At 47.6% G+C, this 25,897-nt stretch overlaps 1 protein-coding gene across 5 annotated transcripts in view; it reads right to left on the bottom strand.

Moving 5' to 3' along the window:
* Positions 1 to 25,897, bottom strand: part of CCAR2 (cell cycle and apoptosis regulator 2) — a 399,374-nt gene that overhangs the window by 201,622 nt on the left and 171,855 nt on the right. For all 5 annotated transcript variants that reach the window (XM_078666278.1, XM_078666280.1, XM_078666281.1 and 2 more), the window contains one exon: positions 2,892 to 3,128. In XM_078666278.1, coding sequence (XP_078522404.1) covers positions 2,892 to 3,128 — 237 coding nt within the window. The remainder of the gene's footprint in view (positions 1 to 2,891; positions 3,129 to 25,897) is intronic.

Genomic DNA, 25,897 nt, shown 5'->3' on the forward strand with positions numbered 1-25,897 from the left:
CCTTTAAGTATGGATAGTGTATGTGATGACTTGTGTGTGGTACTGAGGGTTTTAAAGAGGAAATCTTCTGCTAATGACTCCTTATGTAGCTGCACCCCATGGTAGTTGGAAGCTCTACCCAGTAACTTGATGTAGCCTACACTATCATCTGGGCAAATTGGTGTTATAATCATCCCATGGGTCTTGTAATGGCTGATCATCCCTATCCTGATCATCAACCCCATCACTCTGGTTGTCAGGTATATGTGGTGGTGAATGTTCAGGCGAAATTGGTTGAATCTGAGGGGAAGGTGGTGATGAAAGAAGAAGAGGTGGAGGAAGAGGAGGAGGGGAAGGGTTAGTTCCAACAGATCTCTTCTTTAAAGGGATGTGGTATTCTTCTGCATCAGTCCTTTTTAGAGCCACTTTATTGGTGATATGACCAGTCTGTGGATGGATATACCAAATTTTTTATTTCAGATCCGGTTTGTCAATTGGGGCATCGAAACTGGGCTTTGTAGTTTTTTCCTGCAGTTCTGTCTGTTCAGCGCCGAAATTTTCGGTACCAGAGTCGAAACCATTGATGTCTACGTATCTGATGATTTTTTTGGGGCTGGACGGTGGGAGTCGGTGCCGGACTTATGTCCAAAGGTTTGGGCTCCAAAATGGGCTTGAAGGGAGTCTTTTCGGAGCTGGAAGGCTTTTTGGTAGGCTTTGGTGCCGAGCCAGAGGGTGGGGTGTCTGAAGCGTGAACTCGGTGCTGACCAGGGCCCGAGGGCGGGGGTTGGATCGGAGCCTTCTTTTTAATTGAAATAGTCTCTTGGGATGAGGCGGAAGGTGCACTCAGGGTACGTTGACCATGTGGGATGTCTTCCTCTTGGTCGGAGTCTAGCTCTGAGATGGCAACTGGCTCCTGCTTCTCCTCCTCCTCTGTTCCCATGGCCTCGCCGGCCTCTTCCTCCGACTCGAAGATTACCGGAATGGAGCTTGTTGGCTGGCTCTGCATGTCGCGACTTCGAGCTCGACGGTTGCAAAGTGTTTTTGGGACCGGAAAGCCTGACACGCGTAAAGTGTTTTTGGGACCGGAAAGCCTGACACGCGTAAAGTGTTTTTGGGACCGGAAAGCCTGACACGCGTCGCAGTGTTGTTCTCTGAGTTCGGGGGACAAACACAGACTACACACTTCGTGTCAGTCTGTGCACAGAAATTTCGCATGGCACCGGGGGCAGAATTGGAAGGGAGTTTGTTCCATTGACTGCAGGTCGACCCGACGCAGGTATGCCTGACAGCCTTCCACGAACTTTGTTCGAAAGATTATTTTAAGTATTTACGATACGAGATAGAAAGGAAGACACGATCGAAAACAATACTATCATGGGTGAGTATCTTGCTGTACCGAGGGAAACCGAAGGAACGGTGTCGAACCAGAGTGCAACGACAGACGTCCAAACCCGATGGCAGAAAAAAAATATCTGACTATGGAGTTGTTGCCCATGCGCACTATCACCGAAAGGCGGAGTCACCTACCTCGTGACTGGAAAGACTTCTTCGAAGAAAAACAACGTGCAAACATCCGAACCCAACACTAGATGGCGATCTATGCATAGCATATGATCTACTGCTCATATGCCTCGAACGATTATGTTTCTTTTGCTCTCTGAGCAAATCGACCCCAGTCGGAGTACTTAGACACTAATCTGGCTGGACTTGCAGCTATCATAAAATGGGTTACTAGATTTTAAATGATAGATCGGTCACCTTAAGAGAAGTAGTAAAACTTAAATTAAATTCATTTGGAGAGTGCAAAGGTTGCCTTTACTTTAACTTACAAGTGACACAAAAACTCATACATATCGCTAAAAGAAATAGAATACTGGAATTCAGTCAACCAAATTACATTTTAAAAGACTGAATGTTAAACGTTTGCTTTAGTTTCGACTTTCAACATTGTCAACTTAAAAACCTTTCAATTGTCAGTTAATACTGTGCATGACGGTAAACCTCAGTCACAAAAAGATTATTATTCCAAAAGCCGGTTTACAGGTCAAATCAATTATCGGAAGTTGGTAACATCTGCCTTTTAAAGTGCGCATTTTAGACAAACTATGCTTTGTCTAGCACTGTCTGATGCTAGAGCAAACTTATTCAGTCAGCTATTTCTGAAATACAAAGTTACAACTTCGGAAGAATTCTACCTCAAATGAGGTCTTCGTCCGATCCTTCCCTCTGCCAGTATTCTTTTTTTTAAAGTGTTTTTTAATGTTATTATTCATGACAGGATATGACATTTTAGGATAGTATCTTTTCTGTGATTGATTTTTCTTGTTGATGCCATGTTCTCTAGTTGAGGGTTAAAACATTTTATAAAACATGTCATTACACAGAAAAGCAAAGCAGTATTTCTGCAGTTTACTCAAGTCCATTTTCTTACATCTCCAAAAGGATATAGAATATTGAAGCAGGAAGCTGTGGCAGTAAAGTCAAAACTAATCAAATATAAAAAGCTTAGCTTATCCAAGACAAGTTCAAAGTAACTCAGTAGATTTTGGCCTTCCCAGGAGGCTGGTACCAGGGTTAACGAGCAAATCTGGAATTTCAGCCTACTTAAAACAAGAGCGGGTATAGAAGGTTCACTTCCACAGGCTTATAGGGAATAGCACTGTCTGCAAATAATAGAAGCAGAAATGTATCCAAAGCCATCGAGAGGTCCCCAAACGACGAATACTATAAGACAGGGCTGCACTAACCAAAACCATTATTTGGGTGATGGAATAGTTTACCTTCAGTCAAAGAAAGTGCTTCAGAGGGTCTTACCTTTCACTCATGTCAAATGGTGGCCTCACTTGCCTAGGCCTATTGCAAACAGCACAGCCACGAACACAGAGGAGCAGTGCAGATTCCACTGTTCTCACCTGCAAAGACTGGAGATCACCTGCATTCTCTGCCATATTCTCCGACTCCTGTAACACCTCCCTGTTCTCGATTTCTACTTCCTTTTCACTCTCTGCTGTCTTCTCTGGTTCGACATTCTTTTTTCCCGCTGTATCACCTGGTTCTGGCACCTCCGGCAGGCTGAGCAGGCCACGATAGAGCCTGTATCCAAAATCGCGCTGCAGCATCTCCTGGAATAGCTCCGCCAGCACAGAAGACTAAGAAAAAGAAGGTCAATATGAAAGGAGAGTGAAGGCTCTGTACATTTTTTTTTAACTATGGGGATGGATGTGTAAAATCGCAAAAGAATTCAGGGCAAATGCTAGAACTGACTTGCAATAATGCATTTTTGCTTTTGGGCACACCAGGGGCTTTAAAATACTGGAAGCCTATCTTCATGCAATCAATCAGCAGCTACAACACTGGCAGATACACTGAATAAACTCATCTTTCCTCATACACTGGACAAGCACAGACAGCAAAAGTGGAAGTTGCCCACTCAGACAAATGCAATACAGGCATCAGCAATACAATCGCCTCACAGAGAACAAGCGCAGGTATATGTCAAATATTTCAACTATACTGAGAGCAGAAGCAGCACAAGCAACCGAAGAGCAACTACGCACCTTGCACACAGTACTGACAAGCAGCACGAGTGTTAGCTTATCTCACGCACGGAAGAGTTACTTAAAACACAAATACGTCGCTAGACTATTCTTAGAAAACAAGTACCAAACATTCGTAAGTAATGCAAGCTTGTTTCAACTGTAAAGCAATTAACAAAGATGTGAAAACCTTGCTCACTTTGGCAAACACCTTACACTTCCCATGATATAATACAATGAACCCAGTAAATCAAACCACATTACCACCTCATGTCACCCCGAAACCTTTACTCTATCTTTTTTTTTTTTAATCAGATTTTATTGCAATTTTGATGAAGCGATACTGTCGAACATCAATATGATATCTTTCCCACCTTGTTATTTTCAGGATACTGTATAGACATGCTCTCCCCTCAGTGGTCTCCCCAGAAGCAGGGACTTACCGGGCAATATCATACCCCCAGTACTGTTTTTATTTATTTATTCAAAGTTTTATATAGCGCGAACAAGATTTCTTTATTGTATATGCCTTGACAACCCGTAAATCTGCTCCATACCCTCCCACCCAGGAGTGTCTTTTAGTTGATTATATGCTCAGCCGACTTACTGGTGCACATAACTGTAACTTCAAGGGCCGCTAACATATGCTCAGAGGCCTTTCTCTCTGCTTGGAAGGTTTTTTATCTAACTCGGGGACACTTTGTGAGTAGACCCAATACAGGGAGGTCAGACATCCCCATCTCCCTCTTGGTCGCTCCCGCCCATAATATTTGGATTTTTAAGTACATCAAGCAATGCTGTCCACACTCTAGCTACTTATAGCAATTTTTTGCTGTCTGTTCGTTTAGCTATTTTCAATCTGACAATATTTTCACATTCAGCCCAAACCTTTACTCTATCATATCAAGAATTTAACTCCTTAACCTCACCTAAAGAACTATATAAAGTTCTACTTTACCTGCACTATATAAACAATATTTTATATTTATATTGAAAATAAGAGGTATCTCCTTAAAGGAGGAAAGGGGAAAGGGACTCATGAACCAATGAATTTTGATGCAATGATTCTAACATGGATTTGATGATTATTATGCCCACCCAGGTCTAAATTTTGGTAAATTAAGAGGTATCTCGCTAAGGGAGCGAACAGAATAATGAATTAATGATTTTTTGTGAAATGATTACAAAATGCATTAATGTTGATCATGTATACGTGAACAACTTAAGGAATTTTCCTTTACGGATTCATATGTGCTAAGACGACATCTCCCTTTACTATATGATTTGGAGTCCGTTATTTGTGTAGCTGCATGTTGCACCGGAACTTCAATGTGAATAGCAGGATATAATTATGTTGAACTCACGGCACTTTCTGTACAGTGTAGCCGAAAGGCGTCCTGTGTTTTGTATCGGTGAAATAAACTAACCGAGTTTCAACCCCGATGGGGTGCGGTCCCTTCATTTTCTTGCCGGGGATATATAACATTTCACAAAGCAGTACATAAGCACAATATCAAACAAAACTGGGCTATTCTCAGAAGCATCCAATCGACTGCAGAAAAATCATAATCAAGATACTAGATTCCCATCCAACCAATGCTGTCCTGACAGGCATGCACCAGCTTTCAGTTTAATCATGAATGAACTTCAAAACTGCATACTATCACACAGAGACAACGCAATGCATTAAGCAAAGAATATCGGACCTCGGCTCAAAATAAAAAAATATTCACTGTCAATGCTCTTCCCCATGCCTTTCTACCCCTTACCATTGTGACAGTTTGTATAGCAAGTGACCTCAGAATGTCGGAACCGATACCAGCCAAGCTCCATATTTTCTCCTCAAGTGCTGCCAACTTTATCCTTCACCTTTACTAAAATGATCATCAACTGTTACTTCTTGCGTGAACTATTAATCTTCTTTCTTCTACTTTACCCATTCTCTTGAACGACCCCCCCCTTCCTACCTCGACTCCCTTACTTGTTCATGTCCTTAATCCCAAACACTTCTTATCAAGTCCCTGGGCAGGATCTCTTTCCTGCTTTTGAATTTATGTTCTTCTCCCCACAACTAGCAGGTGTACAATCACATTTCAGCTCTATTTTTTACTGGTACCCAAACACTGGACTCACAGTTACTATACATTTGTTCTTACATTAATCAACATTTCTTGTTTCCTAAAATATATTTCAAAACACTTTTTGTATCTTTGAATCAGTTATTGTGGCAAACGCACTATATAAATGCAAAAAAATAAAATAAATGAAGAGCTCTACAATAAAACTAACCTACCACTTTTCAGTAAACAACCCACAGTCGTCAGCGCATAGTTTATGAGGGTAAGGATTAATTGCCTACAAGGAATGGTTTCTTACCTGTAATCCTAGTTCTCTCTCAGGGGAATCTCCATTGAAATCATAAGCATTGATTAGTCCCCCCTCATGTGGGGGCAGATCACTGAGCACTTCTTTACAATAAATCTTAAGTGTAGATGTTCACCTTTCTTCAGTAAAGACTGAATATATTAAAAGTTTTGCAGCCTATGTATTAGGTAATATTGGCCAATTGCTTTAATTTGCGTTTAAAAAAGTGTTAATATACAATTAAAAAAGAAACTGGATAATTTAGCTGGAATTGAGTTATTTGTCCTCACAAATCTCATTCACAAACTTTTAAGGGAAAATGAAGAAGGAAGACGACAATGTAGCTTTATAAGCTGCAACTCTGCAGATATAAAAAGAATGCAACTTTAAGGGCTCATAGCCCACCAGTATCCCATCTTGCCAAGTAGGTAGCAGTTAACTCAGTTTTTTTTTACCGAATGGTATTATTAGTTAGGGGAACTGATTGTCTATTAATCATCTCGGTTTCTTCCACCAGACAGGAGGGCAGATTGCTAATGATTTCAATGAGATTCCCTTGAGAGGGAAGTCGGATTAAAGGTAAAAAAACATTACTTCTCTGTAGGAGAGTAGGGTCTGCAATCCTATGATCACCCAGATTTTTGCTTTTTGCTTCACTGGTTTACGACTTTCCTGGCTGTGGGCCTGCTAATCAGACCCACAGCCTAGCTGTTCTCTCTATTCCAAATTGTACCCAGGTACTGAATTGGCACTGGGCCCTCTCTAAGTCCCTGTACACAGGGCTGAGGTGCACCCAGAAGTCTCCCAGGGGCTGCAGCATGTATTGTGCCACCCCTGGGCTAACTGACCAAACAGACACAACTGGCTGCTTGACAGCTGGGGCAAAGTGGTGTACTCACCCTTTGCTTTAGATATAGTATACCTATATCTAAACCTAAATGGACACACAGATCTCCTATCAGTCACTCCTATGGCAGGCCTTGACAATCCTGAAGGCAGAGTGCTTGGAATCGTGTGAGATGGTGCTCTGGCATGAGCTGAGCCTGTCTGCGGCTTTCGGGATCCATCCCTTAGCCATTTCCATGATATCGCATACCATATACTCTTAAGTGCATTATAATCCTCGCGGTTATATGCCAACTCTGGTATCGCTTTATCAAACCATGTCGAGTAAGGTGTCATACGAATTGGAATACTAACCCCTCACCAATTCTGGCGACGGGGTTAGCATTCCACCCTTCTATAGGGACACGACATGTTGGTAACCTGTAACCCCGGTTAAAGTCAGACAGAGCCTTAGCTCCACAAAATGGATGCTGCCACCGAGACACAAGTCTGCCCTCCTGTTGCTGGGAGTCCTCCCAGCGCAGGAGGCAAGGACAAAGGGTTTCCTGTCAGGGGCGGTGCCAGCACCGTCCCAGACAGGATTTTGTGTATCCTAGGTAGGCAGGGCTTTAGAGGAAGGTGACTGCAAGTGGCACCCCGGTGCTCACTGTGCATAGGCCGGCTTGAACCAGTTCCAGGGGCACTCCAGACCCTGAGCTGGGGAAAAGCCCGCCAAAGGAGAGGGGTGTAACCACCCCCCTCCTAGCCCCACCCATAGGGCAGGACTTAGTCGCGTGCCAGCCCCCTTTTGCAGGATAAAGGTAGGAACTGGCCCCCTTCCAAATCCGATCATCTTTGAATCCTGAAACTAGTTTCCACGAAAGGAACTCTCGACTTCTTCTCAAGATTTCTCCCTTGTGACTAAGGAGTAGTCACCCTGCAGCAGCAGGCACCAACCAAGCATCGCGGTCTGCTGTAAGTCTCTCCTCCGGATCAAGACTGCCCAGCACGACGAGACCCGGCTTCCCTGGCACCTCTGACCTCAACCTACATCATCAGCCCAGCTGTGATCCGTGGGTGTGACGAGACCTCGAGGGACCGGCCATCTTTGAAGACTGCACGACGCTTGTCCAGCACGACCACCGAGTGACCCTCGACTGAGTGCTTTGGGGTAAGAGAAGCCCCGGCCCTGAGCAGCTCCAGCACCGAAGTTCAGTCCCCCTGCATCCACGAGATCTGCGTGGGGCCCTTCTGCTCTTTGCTGCTCACCGCGTTGTCCAGGTCGCTTGCCCGTTGGCTAGTGGCCCTTTCACACCGCTCCACGACGACAAACACTGCTGGTCTGGTTGCTCCAGACTAGCCCTTGCTCCCCTCCAAAAGAGGAGCACCCTGGACCCTCCTGGTCCACTCAAGACGCCATTTTAGGTCCACCGCGTGGGCCTTGCATTTGCCAAGACTTGTTGCCCAATCCTGGGTCCAGCGATGTCAGAAGCAGATATCTTCGTGCGACAGCTCGCACCTCCATCCTGGTCGCCGACAACGCCTCCTGGTCCGAGAGACTGCAGAGCCCAGCAGCGCCCACTCACCTGGTCGAGTTGACTTCGTCCGGTGCCACCCTGGTGCCCACCTAAATCACTGGCTAGTGATTCAGAACTTGGTCCCCTCTGCTTTCAGGTCTTCTTCCCTGATCCAGGCTTGGATCTCCACGAACTTTCTTCACTGGTCGCCTGCCAGCAACTTCTTTCTTCAGGCTCCTGGTTCTTCAACGAGGGTTTCTGACGCAACTTCAACCCTATGCAGCCGCAGCCCCTGGGCTAGGTAAACTGAGTACCCCGGTGCTCCAGCATAGTCCAACACCCTAAGTGTTCGGATCCACTCCCGTTTTCGACCCACCTAGTCGGGTTCGCCCGAGAACAGTAACTTTGCAACTGCTAAGCATCCATAGACTTGTTCCCGCATTACGCATGAGAGTTCCCACTCTGCACACGGCGTCCCTAGGCCTCCTGCTTCTAATCCAAGGGTTCAGCATTGTAGGCCTAGCGTTTCTACAGTCTAGAAAAGTATTACTTACCTGCTAGCAAGTTCGCATTCCACTTCTTGTGTATATGGTTTTTCGTGCCCCTAGGGCATCTGTGTAAATTGTGCGACTTAAAGTATTTTCGTAAGAGTTTTGTTGTGTGCTTAGCTCCCTGACTCATAAAGAGTTCAGGGTAGTCTTGTTAGAAATAAATACACGTTTATTTTCATAACAACTTGTGTGGTGTCCTTTCACTTGGTGTTCAAGGGGTAATGTGATGGTAAAACAGCTGGCTTAACACGCCCTCTAGAGTCTTAGCCTTAGACTGCTCGTATCCATGCTACTAGGATAGCTGGTCTATAAGGTTGACTTACAACCAGTCATCAATAAGGGTTGTCTGGACGGATACATAGTGATCACTAGAATAGTGAGCACTGCATATCAGGCCAACTTCTCACATTCTCTCTCAGGGGATCTCCATTGATAATCATAAGCCCTGAACTGAGTAGCAAGCCCATCCCTACAAATGTTGGTAAAAAAGAAACAAGACTATCCATAGAGAAAACTAAGCTAATAGATTCCTCAGGGAAGTCTGTCCTACCTGAGCATCTGTTTTTGCATCGGAGCCCAAACAAAAGATGCTGGGTAAAAGTGTGATTTGATCAACACGCAGCTGCTTTACGTATGTCGGCAATGAGAATATTCCGCCTTAAACCAGCTGTAGCTTCTTTCCCCATAGCAGGATGAGCTTTGATTTACCGGACAGAATTGAATTTGTTTTCTGATAGCATAACAAAATGCAAGACACCATCCACCTGGATATAGGTTGTTTAGACATGGCTAAACCTGAACGAACAGGCCTATAGTTTACAAAAAAGTGATTAGACTTAAGTATGCCTTTTGTTTTGTCTAGATAACATTTTAAGACAAGCCCATTTTCTAAAGTGTGGAGAGTACTTTCTGATGGAGTGGCAGAATGCAAAAAAATAGACAAAGTAATTGACTGGTTAATGTGAAAATCCAAAACTACTATGGGGAAGAATTTTGGACGAATTCTCATAACAATCTTACTGCCATTGAACACTACATAAGGTTCAGGAGAGAAAAAAGCTTGACTCTCACTAACCCTACGTGCTAAAGTGAAAGCAAATGGGAAAGCAGCCTTACAAGAAAGGTGTTGTAATGAAGCTTAATGGAAGGGCTCAAAAAGAGATTGCATGAGAGTACTATGTTCAATTCCAATGTAGGGGAAGAGATGGCATACTGGCAGGAAAAAAATCACTTTAAACTCTCTTGGAAGTCTTTAATAATTTGGACTTTGAAAGAAAATTTTGAAAATTATATTTATCATTGCCAAATGGACTTTAATTGAAGAGAATTGTAAGCCAGATTTGGCTAGATTAAGAAAGTATGCAAGTATAAATTCTTAGCAAGTCGCTGGATCAAAGTTCTGGTTAGAACACCGGATTGAATATGCTACTTACCAGTATGCATCTGTTCTTGGCATGTAGGGCTGCTAACATTCATATCTTTAGCATAGATCGCCGCCTAGTGTTGGGTCCGGATGATTGCACCTTGTTGTCCTGGAAGAGTCTTCGAAGTATCACGAGATAGGTGGCTCCTCCCCTGGACTACAGTGCGCATGGGCATCGACTCCATCCCCAGATTGTTTTTAGCCATTGTGGCAGAGATGGAGTGAAATAGTGTAAAGGATGTCCATGCAAATGATTGAATGCAAGAGAGTGTCTGCAGCCGCTACGGGCACCGGGGAGGAGGGTGGGCGATATGAATGTTAGCAGCCCTACAAGCCAAGAACAGATGCATACTGGCAAGTAGCATATTCAGTTCGAGGCATGTGGGCTGCTAAATTCATATCTTTAGCATAGAATACATAGCAGTCCCTCCATTAACGGCGGTTGCCCGTGCCAGCTGCAGAAGTCTGAAAGAGTGTCTTGAGAACAGCCTGTCCTACAGCTGCTTGCTGCTTGGAATGTACATCGACACAGTAGTGTTTGGTAAATGTGTGCGGTGTAGTCCACGTGGCTGCTCTACAAATGTCTTCCAAAGGAATGTTTCCCAGGAAAGCCATGGAGGCCCCCATCTTGCGTGTGGAGTGCGCCCTTGGGGGTATTGTTAAAGTACGTTTAGCTTTTTGATAACAGATTTGAATGCACTTAACAATCCATCTGGCTATTCCTGCTTTGGAAATAGGGTTGCCCTTGTGCTGTGCAGAGAAGGCAACAAAAAGTTGTTGTGTTTTCCTAAAGGGTTGTGTTCTATCAATTTAGTACATCAACGCCCTTCGAACGTCTAATGTATGGAGCATTCTTTCCGCCACTGTTTGTGGGTTTTGAAAGAATGCGGGCAGGTCAATAGTTTGGTTGATATGAAACTGTGACACCACCTTTGGAAGGAATTTGGGGTTCGTACGTAGTACTACCCTGTTTGAATGAATCTGTATGAATGGCTCCTGGATTGTGAGCGCTTGCAGCTCACTAACACGTCTGAGCGATATAATAGCAATGAGAAAAGCCACCTTCCAAGTCAGAAACTGAATTTCGCAGGAGTGCAGTGGCTCGAAAGGTGGGCCCATCAGCCTAGTGAGGACCACATTGAGGTTCCACACTGGAGCTGGTGGTGTTCTTGGAGGAATGACTCGTTTCAGTCCCTCTAGGAAGGCTTTAATGGCAGGCACCCTGAAAACAGAGAGATGCTGCCTGTTTTGTAGATAAGCCGCTATGGCGGATAAGTGTATCCGAATGGAAGCGTACGCTAGATTGCATTTGTAAAGATGTAACAAATAGCAGATGATGTTAGGAATTGAAGCATCTAGGGGGTCAATGTGATGTTCTGTACAGGAGATGACAAAACGCTTCCATTTTGCTGCATAGCAAGCTCTGGTAGTGGGCTTCCTTGCCTCCTTGATGATGTCCATGCATTCAGGAGGCAGGTTGAGGTAGCCAAACTTTAGGACCTCAGGAGCCAGATCGCCAGATTGAGCTGTTGCGGATCTGGATGCTGAATGTCGCCATGGTTCTGCGTCAAGAGCCTTGGAGTGAGATGCAGCCTTTGATGCGGTACCACGGAAAGTTCTGGAAACGAGGTGTACCATGGTTGGCGAGCCCACGTTGGAGCAACCAGGATGAGCGTCATCGAGTGTTGCCTTAGCTTTCTTGCCACCAGCGGTATGAGAGGTGCTGGGGGGAAAGCGTACGCAAATTTGCCTGACCAGTTCATCCATATCGCATTGCCCTGCGACTTTGGGTGAGGGAACCTGGCGGCAAAGTGTTGGCATTTTGCGTTTTCCTTTGTGGCAAACAGGTCTATCTCTGGATGACCCCACTGCTGGAAGTACGGGCGGAGTACTGATGGATGTATCTCCCACTCGTGCATCTGATGGCTGTATCTGCTGAGCAGATCGGCCATCTGATTGTCCTTGCCCGGGAGGTGTTCTGCCATGAGGCAAATGTTCCTCTGAATGGCCCACTTCCACATGCTCTGAGCCAGATGAGACAGCTGTGGCGAGTGAGTACCTCCCTGCTTCTGGATGTAGTACATTGCTGTCATGTTGTCCGTCCGGATCAACACGACCTTGTTGCACATATGTACTTTGAAGGACTTGAGTGCCATGAAGATTGCCATCAACTCTAGATAGTTGATGTGCATTCTCTTCTGCTGTGTCGTCCATAGCCCCTGCACCGTGTAAGTGGAGCACATGAGCTCCCCACCCCTGGAGAGATGCGTCCGTCGTTAGGGTAATCTGTGGCACAGGCTCTTGGAACGGTCGGCCCTTGCAAAGGATGTGTGGATTCCACCAATGCAGAGAGTTGTATGCCCGACCGGTCACCAACACTAGGTCGTTCAATTGTCCTTGAGCCTGGGTCCACTGATGTGCCAAGCATTTATTTATTTATTCAAAGTTTTATATAGCGCGAACAAGATCTTTACAGATATCAGAGCGCTTCACAATGACAAGGTAGGGGCAGTAGGAATGAACAGAGGTAGTGGGAACAATGTAGTAGTCACCAACATGAAAGGATCATAATAACATACATAAAACATATCAATATACAGTATACAGTCAGGTAAACAAGTAATATGAGACGGCACAAGTCATTGATCCCAATACAGAGGTGTTCAGGTACAACTTGGGTGTGTGGAAGGCTTATACCAGTGTTTTAGTATAGTCATCAAGTAGAGGTATAGTGCCAAAGGACAAGGTGAGCATTGACACAAGGCAATGCAGAGTCTCTGATCCAACACCAATAAGGTTCAGGAGATCTTGGCCAGAAGGATGGTTTTCACCTCTTTCTTGAAGAGTGCAGTGGAGGAGATACGCCTTGTTTCAGGAGGGAGCGCATTCCAGATCCTGGGTGCCATTCCTGAGAAGGAGCGCTTGTAGGTTCTCTCTTTCCGGAATCTACGGGGTTTCAGGAGTAGATTTTTTGAGCTTCTATTGGATCTCGAACCTCCTGATATAGACAACTTTTGAGCGAGGTAGTTGGGTGCATTGTGGTGCACGGCCGCGTGTGTCATAACTGCAATTTTTAGTTGTATTCTGGCTTCAAAAGGCAACCATTTTAGGGACTTTAAGTCTGGGGAAATATGCGAGTGTTTTCTTGAGCCAGTGATGAGTCTTGCGGCAGCGTTCAGGGAGGCTCTTAAGGGTGCTGTTGTGGATAGCGGGAGTCCGCTGAGGGCCACAATTCCGTAGTCTATTCGAGGGATGACTAACGCTTGTACAGCAGTTTGGAAGTCTTCAGCAGGGAGGAAGGGTTTGATTTTCCTCAGTGTGTTGATTTGGAAATTCGCTGTTTTTGTGGCTTTGCTGACGTGCTGCTGCATGTTGAGCTTGGCATCCAGTGTGATGCCCAGGGATTTCGCTGAGTCCACGATGGTGGGTTGGACATTGAGTGCTGTTAGGTTGTTGAGCCATGTTTGGGTGGTGGAAATTTTCGCCGGGGGTGAGATGAGAAGGAACTCAGTTTTCAGAGCATTTAGTTTGAGGTGATTATCAGCTAGCCAAGATTGAGTGTTAATAAGCGTGGAATTCAGATGTTTGATATCTTCCGGGGATTGAAGCTTTAGGTACAGTTGTGTGTCGTCGGCGTACATATGGAATTGGACATTAGAAGTTTGGAGCAAGGTGGCGAGCGGTTCCATGACGAGGTTGAACAGTGAGGGGGAGAGGGAGGATCCTTGTGGAACACCAAGATCTGCAGGCACAGGTGCAGATAGCACATTGTCGATCTTGAACTTCTGAGTCCGGTTGTGCAGGAAGGACGAAAACCATTTGAGAACCGTTCCCGATAGACCCATTCTAGTGCTTAGCAGCTCCAGCAAGTTCTCATGTTTGACCGTGTCAAATGCTGACGAGAGGTCAAGAAGGATGAGGAGGCAGGACTCATTGAGATCAAGAATTTGGAGGGAGTCATCAATTATGTGTGTCATAGCTGTTTCCGTGCTATGTTTCGCTCGGAAGCCTGATTGATGAGAGTTGAGGAGGTCAAATTGGTCAATGTGTCTTGTTAGTTGGAGTTGGACACATTTCTCCAGCAGTTTGGCCAGGGTGGGGATATTGGTGATGGGCCGGTAATTGTTTAGGTCAGACGGATCGGCTGTGGGTTTCTTGAGTATAGGTGTGACTTGCCCCACCTTGAGGGCGTCTGGAATGAGGCCTTGTTGCAAGGAGCAGTTGATTATTTTGGTCCAGAGAGGGAGGAGCAAGGGGATGAAGTCTTTTACAGCATTAGCAGGTAGAGGGTCTGTGAGGTGATTAGAGGGCTTCAGGGTGCAGAGCAGTTTGTGTATTGTTGCTTCCGAGTAGGTATCGAAGTACAGCCAAGATGCCATGTTTTTAGGTTGAGTGTTAGCCATTCTGGTGTGGTTGGGGAATCGGCCTACATCCAAGATGAGGTCATTTCTTATGTTGTCAGTCTTTAGCTTAAAGAAAGCAGAGAAGTCTTCACAGTGTGGGGTGTCACTTGTTGTGCTCTTTGATTGTAAGGGTTGTGCCTTTGTTTGGGTCTTGATTAGTTCGAACAGTTTTCTTGGCCCGTTTTTTGCTTGGTCCAACTGACGGCTGAAGAAGTCCAACTTTGTGCGCTTTATTTTCCTGAAGTAGGCATTTCTCTTGTTTTTAAGCCTTTTAAGGTGCAGTGCTGAAGGGTCTGATCTCCAGGTGCGCTCTGCCATTCGCATCGAACGCCTGTCGTCATTGAGTCTGTCGTCATACCAGGGGTTCGAAATTTTGGTGGAGACTCTCTTCAGTTGCGGTGGGGCGACTTCATTGACTAATGTATTCATAGATTCAAGGTAGTGGTCAGTCAGTGATTGAACATCCGAGGCACCTGAAGGGGGAAGGAGGAGATTGCCGATGTGGGGAGGCAGGGTAGAGGGGTTGAGATTCTTCATGTCCCTTTTCCATGTTTTGGCTTTGATTGGTTGAGCCGGGTTAGGTTTAACTTTTTCATTGATAAAGAAGGTGATAATGTGGTGATCTGACCAGTCGCAGGGTAGAATCGTCTCCAGTTGTGTAGAATTCTCTTTGGCAATGATGAGATCAAGTATCGCGCCTTTGTCGTGTGTTGGTCTATCGCATATTTGGGTGAGGTCAAGCGCATTAAGGAAAGTTTTGAGACTATTCACCACTGTGTCTTTCTGATCGTTCCAGTGGAGATGGAAGTCACCCAGGTAGACTTGGGTGGTCTGCCGACCGGCATTAGAAGTGATCATGTCCATGAGTTGTTGGATGAATATGAGATTGTCACCAGGCGGGTGATAGATGAGATGTAAAGCACAAACTTGTTTGCCCTCGCTGGTGACGTCAAGGCAGAGGAGTTCACAGGAGGAGAGAGAGGGGGAGGGGATTTTAGTAACGGAGAGGTTGCTTCTAAAAATGCATGCAATTCCCCCGCCCGTCTTGTCCAAAGACCTGTCTAGCCTAATGATGTGATAGTTAGGGGGGACTAGTATGTCCATAATCGGGGTAGAGGCTTCAGTGAGCCAAGTTTCTGTTAGAATGGCTAGGTCCAGATCCCTAGCTGAGACGAGATCAGCGATGTCGGAGGAGTGTCTCTGGGCCGATCTGCAGTTGAGTAGGAAGCATTTGAGTTTGGGGGAGAGAAGGGTGGTCGAGCTTTCTAGAGTGAGGGGAACTTTTCGGAGGTTGTTAGGGACGGAGCCTCTGTTGTTGAGTGTTGGGAGCCTCAGAGGGTTTGTGAGAATTGTGGGTATGAGGATGTGCGGGCTGGATATGCGTTTTACCGGACCTGGGCCGTAAGAGCTTAGGAGAGAGCATAGATCGCGGTCCGACAAAGGGTTGGGGACACGGCGGGGGCGGTGGGAGTTGTTGCGAACGGGGATAGTCGGCCAGCGTGGATGTCGTTTGAGGCGAGGGTATGTAGGGCGGGTGCGTCCTTTGTAGGGTAGAGGGAAGATGGGAGCGGACGCATATGCAGTCTCGCGTGCGGGACTATGAAGATGCAGGAGGCCATCATGCCTATCAACTGCATAAACACTCTCGCTGGAAGTGAGTGTTGCGGTCTGAACCTCTGAATGAGCGACTGGATGCTGTCGATCCTTACAGGGTTTGGCTGAGCCGTAGCAGTCAGCGTATTTATTGTCGCGCCCAGATACTGACGCACGTGGGCTGGCTGTAGGTGCGACTTTGGATAGTTTAACGAGAACCCCAGACTGTGAAGGAGGTGAATAGTGTGGGACATGTCCGCGGCGCACTGCTGAGCCGACTTGGCTTGAACGAGCCAGTCGTCCAGGTAAGGGTAGACATGTATGTTTTGTCTTCTGAGGTGCGCCGCCACAGTCGCCAGACACTTTGTGAACACTCTGGGGGCAGTGGTCACTCCGAAGGGTAGAACCCTGAACTGATAATGCCTGTTTTGTATGGTGATCCTGAGGTACTTCCTGTGGGATGGGTGGAGTGGTATGTGGAAATAAGCATCCTTGAGGTCCAAGGTTGCTAGAAAGTCCCCTTGGTTTAGCAGGGGAAGAATTTGTTGCAGTGTAAGCATGTGAAAATGTTCTGACAGTATGTACAGGTTGAGGGGGCGTAGATCCAGAATGGGTCTGAGAGAACCGTCCTTTTTTGGGATAAGGAAGTACAGGGAATAGACCCCTGTGCCATCCTCCTCCACCGGTACGAGCTCGATTGCGCCTTTTTGCAGCATCACCACTACTTCCTGCTGCAATAAGTGCAAGTGCTCTGCCGACATAGGACGTTGCCTTGGGGGAATGTTGGGTGGAGTGGAGGTCAACTCCAAACAATAACCGTACTGGATAAGCTGTCTTACCCACCTGTCTGTGGTGATGGATGTCCAGACTGGCAGGAACTGCTGGAGTCTCCCCCCGACAGGTGTTGGATGGTCGGGGGGCAGTGACACAGAGTCACTGTTTGTTTGCGGCAGAGGAACGGGAGTTGTTGTTGTTTCCTCTGCCTCTGCCCTTGGAACTATTACCTCTGTAACCCCCTCTATTCTGTTTGGGGTACGAGGATTGTGCACCACCTTTCGTGAACTGTGTTTGTTGACCCAAGTGTCCTCTGGTAACACCGCGTGCACCTGAGCGACGAAAAGTGCTCCCCCTGAACTGTTGAGACTGAAGCGCCCCCATGGACTTAGCTGTCTCATTGTCCTTTTTAATTTTCTCGAGGGTGGTGTCCACATCAGGGCCAAACAGTCTGTCAGGATTGACGGGCTGGTTGAGTATTGTTGTTTGAATGTCAGGCTTAAACCCTGATATGCGAAGCCATGCTTGGCGCCGTAACATGACGCTAGTGTTAATCGCCCTAGCCGCTGTATCGGCCACATCAAGCGCACACTTTATTGCTGCGTTTGAAATCAGTTTCCCCTCCTGTATGAGCATTTCTGCTCCCTCCTTAAACTGGTCAGGTAGGTGTTGAAGGAGCTGTTCTAGGGTGTCATAATGCGCCCTATCATAACGTGCCAATAGTGCCTGAGTGTTTGATATACGCCAGATATTGGCAGCCTGCGCAGCCACCCTTTTGCCCCCAGCCTCAAGCACTTTCGACTCCTTGTCTGGGGGAGGAGCTTCACCCGTCGTCTGGGAGTTCGCCCTCTTGCGGGCATTGGCAACGACCAGAGAGTCCAGAGGCAACTGTCCCCGAATGTATGCAGGGTCCCCAGGTGCCGGCCTGTATTTCTTTTCGATACGTGGGTTTACCACTCTCGCCCTGGTAGGTTCCTTAAAGATCTCTGGGGCATGCTTAAGGACACCTTTTAGCATAGGAAGGGTTATTGTCCGGGAAATTGTACTGGTCATCTTGGTTATCCCCTTCTCCCTCTGACTGGTTTGGAGAAGGTGATGGAGTCCTCCTTGGAGGAGGCAGAATAGGTTCCACAAGGGCAGGAATGTCCTGTGCTGGCCTTTTCTTCTTTAGAGGAATGACATGTGATTGTAGTGGTTGGGAAGTGATTTTCCTTTTATAGTGTCATTTTCCCAGTTTCGGCATCGATGAAATGCTCAGATTCTTCTTCTGAGGCTTGATGTCGATCCAATAGGCCACTTTGCGTCGAAGTTTCCGACGTGTTCGTGTTCTTCGGCACAGATTTGGGTGCAAACGCCTTTGGTGCCACCTTCGGCGGCAGAGTGTAGAGAAGCTTGCTCGCAGGCTTCGCAGGTACGTCCACCGGTTTCGGAGCCGACGGCGTGTGGGTCGTCGACGTGGAAGCCTTCCCCTGAATACGTTTGAGGGAGTCAGCGACTTGCTTCGTGAAGGAAGCCGAGGCTTTGGTAACCGACGCCTTTTGTCCAGTACCATCGGAGGCCTTCGGCGTTGAAGCGGTGGCCGCCGATGCATCTTCAGGTGCGACGGTCCGTGCCTCCGTTATAGGCTGAGGCGCCGGTGCCGTTGTAGTAGATCTGGTGTCTTTGTGCCGATGCGTAGTGCCTCCGGACTTTGGGTCGAGGGCCTGAGCAGTCTTTGGTTCGACGGCTTTAGTGGATTTAACCGGCGTAACCGTGCCCGACACCTGATGGACGACCTTCTTCGAGGACGAATCCTTGGGCACCTTCTGCGGCGCTGTCAACTCGACAGCCTTCTTCGACTTCGGAGGGCGACGGAGTCGATGAGGTAGCAGGCTTCGTAATTTTAGATGGGACGTCGGCCATTTTAGGTGTTGTCGAAGCCGTAGGTTTCGGTTTCGTTTTCGAAGGGACGACGGCCATCTTAGGTGTTGTCGAATCCGAATGTTTCGGTTTCGATACGCGCAATGGCGTCTCCGCTGTTGTGTCCATGGCCGGGCCCGAAGGCGGGGCCGGGGATAGCGGTGCAGGGTCGTGGGTAAGGCCGAGTGGCGAGCCCGTGACCTGAGCCTGAATCATGTAACTATCGGGGCATAGCTCTTCCTCTGAGCTATCTTCCGCGGCCCCATAGACTTCTTCGTCGTCCCCTACCTCCTCGACGTATTCAAGGTCTTGGCTCTATTCCTCGACTTGTTCCTCGGGATCGGCCTCGACCTCCGTCGACGGTGGTGAAATCTGAAGAGGATGGCTTCGGCCTTCTTCTGCGGGGTCGTCGAATATGTCGTCGGGTGCCGGAGCCGCTCGCCGGGCCTCGAGGCGCGCCGCGCGCCGAAGCTTGAGCGTTTTCTTTGACCTGAACTTTGAGCAGGCCATGCAGTTGTCCTCGTTGTGGTCCGGCGAGAGGCATTTGTTACAGACTGGATGCACGTCTATATGTGGGTATTTAGATCCACAGACGGGGCAGAACTTGAATGGAGATCGTTCCATGGTAAGGTCGTCGGGGTCTTGCCGCGACGAGAGGGTCTTGATGTCCGAAGAGTTGCTTGACTCCGCAGAAATCCAACTCGAAGAGTGGGATGATGCTCGAGACCGCACGCTAACAATACCGACGCAGGGAACGAAGGTCTTTTTGCCTTAAGAAGCTAGTTTTTTTCGATTCCGACAAGGAGTCGTCGAAATCACATCCGAACCCAATGGCGGAAAAAAACAATCTGGGGATGGAGTCGATGCCCATGCGCACTGTAGTCCAGGGGAGGAGCCACTTATCTCGTGATACTTCGAAGACTCTTCCAGGACAACAAGGTGCAATCATCCGGACCCAACACTAGGCGGCGATCTATGCTAAAGATATGAATTTAGCAGCCCACATGCCTCGAACACAAAATCTCTTCCATTTAAAAGAATAAGCTGAACGCATTATATTTTAAGAGCTCAGGAGCCATGCTGTCAAGCTCGAAGAGTTAGGGATGAACCATCTGACCTCTGAATTTCATGAGAAGTGTGTCTTTGAGTAAGACAGCTTGATGATTACTGAAGGAATTAGGCCAATCGAAATAAAAGCATATAGAAATTCGCCGAACCAGTCAATCCACAGGGCATTCCCCAAAGTCACTTTTTGGTAGTACCTCAAGGCGAAGTTTGGGCATTTTTTGTTTTCTACGGTGATGAATAAATCTATGTAATGACCCCACAAGAAAGTACATTGTTGTTGTGCTGTCTGTCCGAACAAGAAGGGACTTCGTCTTGTAGGCAATAGAAAAGACTTCAACGCCAAATAAACAGCTTGTAGTTCCAGGAGGTTTAGATCATAAGTCATTCCCTTTGCGGACCAGGTTCCTTGAATATGTAGGTGATCCATGTGCGCTCCCCAACCTAACAGAGAGGCATCTGTCGGTATTGTCTGTGAGGAAATATCATGATAAAAAGGCATCCCTTGAAGGAGATTGTTCAACTTGCGCCAACATGAGGGACTGCCTCGCTTTGAGAGAAAGTATGAACTTTTCTTCCGAGTTTCCAGAGTATTGAATCCACTGGTCCTCCAGACATTCTTGTAGTGGTCTTATATCGAGACCGGGATTAGGCATCAGAAATATGCAAGATGCCATCAAGCCTAGGAGAGAGGACGCTTCTCCACTGGTAGATGAGAGGCTTTCATGAGTGATTGACATTTCAGACATATGGAGAACAGACTCTCTTAAGAAGGAAACATATTTGCTTTTAAGGTGTCGATAGTTGCTAAAAGAGAATGTACAGACTGGACTGGTGAGGAAGTTAATTTCTGGTGACTGACATGAAGACCCTGTCGATTGAGGGTAGAGAGAATTATTTGATAATTAAGCTGTGCTTGTTGTTGCGTTGACAATTTGATAAGCAAGTCGTCTAAGTATGGAAACCTTCTTCAACCCCTGAAGGAAATCCTTAACTACCTGAAGATGAAAGAACGAAGGTTGGTATGGTGACTTTCTATAGGCCGTAAGGGCCACCAAATGACCCTTCATAGATGTGTACTTTAAACCAGATTAGGCTAAATAAAGCAGGTACGGCAAGATTACCTCCTCTTGTCCACTAGTCGGACTCCAACCATTATGTACATACCATAAGTAAAATATTTTCCATTTAAAGGATTAAGAACTCCTTGTGAATGGCCTCCTTGACTCCATCAAAATGTCCATACAGCCCTGAGGGAGATTCAAGTGTCCATACTGCAAGACCTCAGTGTAGGAGAGTAGGGTCTGCTATCCTATGGTCACCCCAAATTTTTGCTTTTTGCTTCACTGGTTTTCGACTACTGAGGCTGTGGGCCTGCTGATCAGACCCCCAGCCTGCTGTTCTCTCACTAAATTACTGATACATGTGCTATAGGCACATAACCCAATTGGAGATGGACTCCTTGTCAGCCCCTGTATAGTGCACTATAGGTGCCCAGGGCATAGGGGCCACCAAGGCCTACCAGGGGCTGCAGCATATCTTTTTGCCACCCCTGGCTGGTTCTTAAATTGACACAACTGGCTGATCACTCAGCTGGGGGTAAGGTGGTGTAATCACCCCTTGCTTAGATATTGAATATGCTACTTACCAGTATGCATCTGTTCTTGGCATGTAGGGCTGCTAACATTCATATCTTAGCATTAGATCGCCGCCTAGTGTTGGGCTCGGATGATTGCACATTGTTGTCCTGGAAGAGTCTTCGAAGTATCCTGAGATAGGTGGCTCCTCCCCTGGACTACAGTGCGCATGGGCATCGGCTCCATCCCCAGATTGTTTTTCGCCATTGTGGCAGGAGATGGAGTGAAAGTGTAAAGGATGTCCATGCTAATGAAATAAATACAATAGTATATCTGCAGCTGCGACAGGCACCGGGGAGGAGGGCGGGCGATATGAATGTTAGCAGCCCTACATGCCAAGAACAGATGCATACTGGTAAGTAGCATATTCAGTTCGAGGCATGTGGGCTGCTAAATTCATATCTTAGCATAGAATACATAGCAGTCCCTCCATCAGCGGCGGTTGCCCGTGCCAGCTGCAGAAACCTGAAAAAGTGTCTTGAGAACAGCCTGTCCTACAGCTGCTTGCTGCTTGGAATGCACATCAACACAGTAGTGTTTTGTGAAGGTATGTGGTGTGACCCACGTGGCTGCTCTGCAAATATCCTCTAAAGGAATGTTCCCTAGGAAAGCCATGGATGCCCCCAGTTTGCGTGTGGAGTGTGCTCTGGGGGGTACTGTTAAAGTGCGCTTGGCTTTTTGATAACATATCTGGATGCACTTAACAATCCATCTGGCTATGCCTGCTTTGGAAATCGGGTTGCCTTTGTGTTGTGGTGCGAAGGCAACAAAGAGTTGTTTTGTTTTTCTAAAGGGTTGTGTTCTGTCTATGTAGTACATCAACGCCCTCCGTACATCTAAGGTATGGAGCATTCTTTCCGCCACCGTTTGCGGGTTTTGAAAGAATGCTGGTAAGTCGATAGTTTGGTTAAGATGAAACTGTGACACCACCTTAGGGAGGAATTTAGGGTTAGTGCGTAGCACTACCCTATTTGGGTGAATTTGAATGAACGGCTCTTGTATGGTGAGCGCTTGCAACTCACTGACACGCCTCAGAGACGTAATAGCTATCAGAAAGGCCACTTTCCACGTAAGGAATTGGAGCTCACACGAGTGCAGTGGCTCAAATGGTGGCCCCATCAGTCTGGTGAGAACGACGTTGAGGTTCCACACCGGAGCTGGTGGAGTTCTTGGGGGAATGACTCTCTTCAGACCTTCGAGGAAGGCTTTAATGGCGGGCACTCTGAAGACAGAGAGGTGCTGCCTGTTCTGAAGATAAGCCGCTATGGCTGAGAGATGTATCCTAATGGAAGTGTACGCCAGATTGCACTTGTAGAGATGTAACAGATAGCAGATGATGTTGGGAATAGATGCATGTAGCGGGTTGATGTCATTGGACGTACAATAGATGACAAAACGCTTCCACTTAGCAGCATAGCATGCTCTAGTAGTAGGTTTCCTCGCCTCCTTGATGATACTCATGCATTCTGGAGGTAGGTTAAGGTATCCAAACTCTAGGACTTCAGGAGCCAGATCGCCAGGTTGAGCTGTCGTGGATCTGGATGCTGAATGTCTCCATGGTTCTGCGTCAAAAGACTGGGTGTGAGGCGCAGTCTTTGATGCGGCACCACTGAGAGTTCGAGGAACGTGGTGTACCAAGCTTGACGTGCCCACGTTGGAGCAACCAGGACGAGAGTCATGGAGTGCTGCCTTAGCTTTCTTGCGACCAGCGGTATTAGAGGGGCTGGCGGAAAAGCGTATGCAAATTTGCCTGACCAGTTCATCCATATCGCATTCCCCTGCGACTGTGGGTGAGGGAACCTGGCGGCAAAGAGTCGGCATTTTGCGTTCTCCTTTGTTGCGAACAGGTCTATCTCCGGATGACCCCACTGCTGGAAGTACGGGTGGAGAACAGAAGGGTGTATCTCCCACTCGTGCATCTGATGGCTGTATCTGCTGAGCAGATCCGCCATCTGATTGTCCTTGCCCGGGAGGTGTTCTGCCATGAGGAAAATGTTCCTCTGAATGGCCCACTTCCACATGCTCTGAGCTAGATGAGACAGCTGTGGCGAGTGGGTGCCCCCCTGTTTCTGAATGTAGTACATCGCGGTCATGTTGTCCGTCCGGACTAGCACGACCTTGTTGCTCAGATGTACAATGAAGGACTTGAGCGCCATGAAGATTGCCATCAGTTCCAGATAGTTGATGTGCATCTTCTGTTGCTGCGTCGTCCATAGTCCCTGCACCGTGTAAGTGAGCACATGTGCTCCCCATCCCTGGAGGGATGCGTCCGTCGTCAGGACAATCTGCGGCACGGGCTCTTGGAACAGTCGGCCCTTGCAAAGGTTGTGTGGAGTCCACCAATGCAGAGAGTCGTATGCCCGACTGGTAACCAACACTAGGTCTGTCAATTGCCCACGAGCCTGTGTCCACTGATTCGCTAAGCACTCCTGGAGCGGGCGCATATGTAACCGTGCGTGAGGGACTATGAAGATGCAGGAGGCCATCATGCCGATCAACTGCATGAACACTCTCGCTGGCAGGGAGTGTCTCGGTCGGAATCGTTGGATCAGTGACTGAATGCTGTCGATTCTGACTTGGTTTGGCTGAGCCATGGCTGTCAGGGTGTTGATCGTAGCACCCAGGAACTGCCGGACATGTGCCGGCTGAAGATGGGATTTTGGGTAATTTAGGGAGAAACCCAGATCGTGAAGAAGGTGAATTGTAGTCGACATGTCTGCGGCGCACTGTTGCTCTGACTTGGCTTGTACGAGCCAGTCGTCTAGGTAGGGGTAGACATGGATATTCTGCCTCCTGAGGTGCGCCGCCACTGTCGCTAGACACTTGGTGAACACCCTCGGGGCCGTAGTGACTCCGAAGGGTAGGACCTTGAACTGGTAGTGCCTGCCTTGAATAGTGAATCTTAGGTATTTCCTGTGTGACGGGTGTAGTGGAATGTGGAAATAAGCATCCTTGAGATCTAAGGTCGCTAAGAAGTCTCCCTGGTTTAGCAAGGGAAGAATCTGCTGCAGTGTAAGCATATGGAAATGCTCTGACAGTATGTACAGGTTGAGGGGACGTAGATCGAGAATGGGCCTGAGAGAACCGTCCTTCTTTGGAATAAGGAAGTACAGGGAGTATACCCCTGTGCCTTCCTCCCCCACCGGCACGAGCTCGATTGCGCCTTTTTGCAGCATCGCCACCACTTCCTGCTGCAATAAGTGCAAATGCTCTGCGGACATAGGCCTTTGCCTCGGTGGGATGTTGGGTGGAGTGGATTTCAGCTCTAGGCAATAACCATTTTGGATCAGTTGACGCACCCACCTGTCTGTGGTGATGTTTCTCCAGACGGGCAGGAACTGCTGCAGTCTCCCCCCGACAGGTGTTAGGTGGTCGGGGGGCAGTGACAGAAAGTCACTGTTTGCTTGGAGTCGAGGTGCGGGAGCTGTTGTTTCCTCTGCCGCGACCTCTGTTGCTGTTATTCCTATAACCTCCCTTGTTCTGCTTAGTGAACGAGGATTGCGCCCCACCTTTGGAGAACTGGGATTGTTGACCCATCTGTCCTCTGGTGACTCCACGTGCACCTGAGCGACGAAAATTGCTGCCACGAAACTGTTGGGACTGCAGGGCCCCCATAGACTTAGCAGTTTCCGTGTCCTTCTTTATCTTCTCTAGGGTGGTGTCAACATCCGGACCAAACAGACTATCAGGATTGACTGGCTGATTCAGAATTGTTGTCTGAATATCCTGCTTGAACCCTGAGATGCGGAGCCAGGCTTGTCTTCTCAGCATAACGCTAGTGTTGATAGCCCTAGCAGCTGTGTCCGCAGCGTCAAGTGCACACTTGATGGCTGCGTTTGATATTAGCTTTCCTTCCTCAATAAGCATCTTGGTGCCTTCTTGGAACTGTGGGGGCAGGTGTTGTATAATCTGTTCTAGGGTGTCGTAGTGCGCCCTATCATAACGCGCCAGGAGCGCCTGTGTATTTGCGATGCGCCAAAAGTTTGCCGCCTGTGCAGCCACTCTTTTGCCTCCTGCCTCAAGCACTTTGGACTCTTTATCCGGGGGAGGAGCTTCACCCGTTGTCTGGGAGTTGGCACGTTTCCTGGCATTGGCAACCACAAGAGAGTCCAGTGGCAATTGTCCCCGGATGTAGACGGGGTCCGCAGGAGCAGGCCTGTACTTCTTTTCAATGCGAGGGTTGACCACTCTAGCCCTCGTAGGCTCCTTAAAAATGTCTCCAGCATGTTTGAGAACACCTTTCAGCATAGGAAGTGTCTTTACTGTCCTTTCAGATATGGCAAAGGTGTCAAAAAGGAAGTCTTCCTCAACCGGGTCGGCATGCATGTCCA

The sequence above is a fragment of the Lissotriton helveticus genome, chromosome 11, assembly GCF_964261635.1.
Source record: "Lissotriton helveticus chromosome 11, aLisHel1.1, whole genome shotgun sequence".
Taxonomy (NCBI): Eukaryota; Metazoa; Chordata; class Amphibia; order Caudata; family Salamandridae; genus Lissotriton; species Lissotriton helveticus.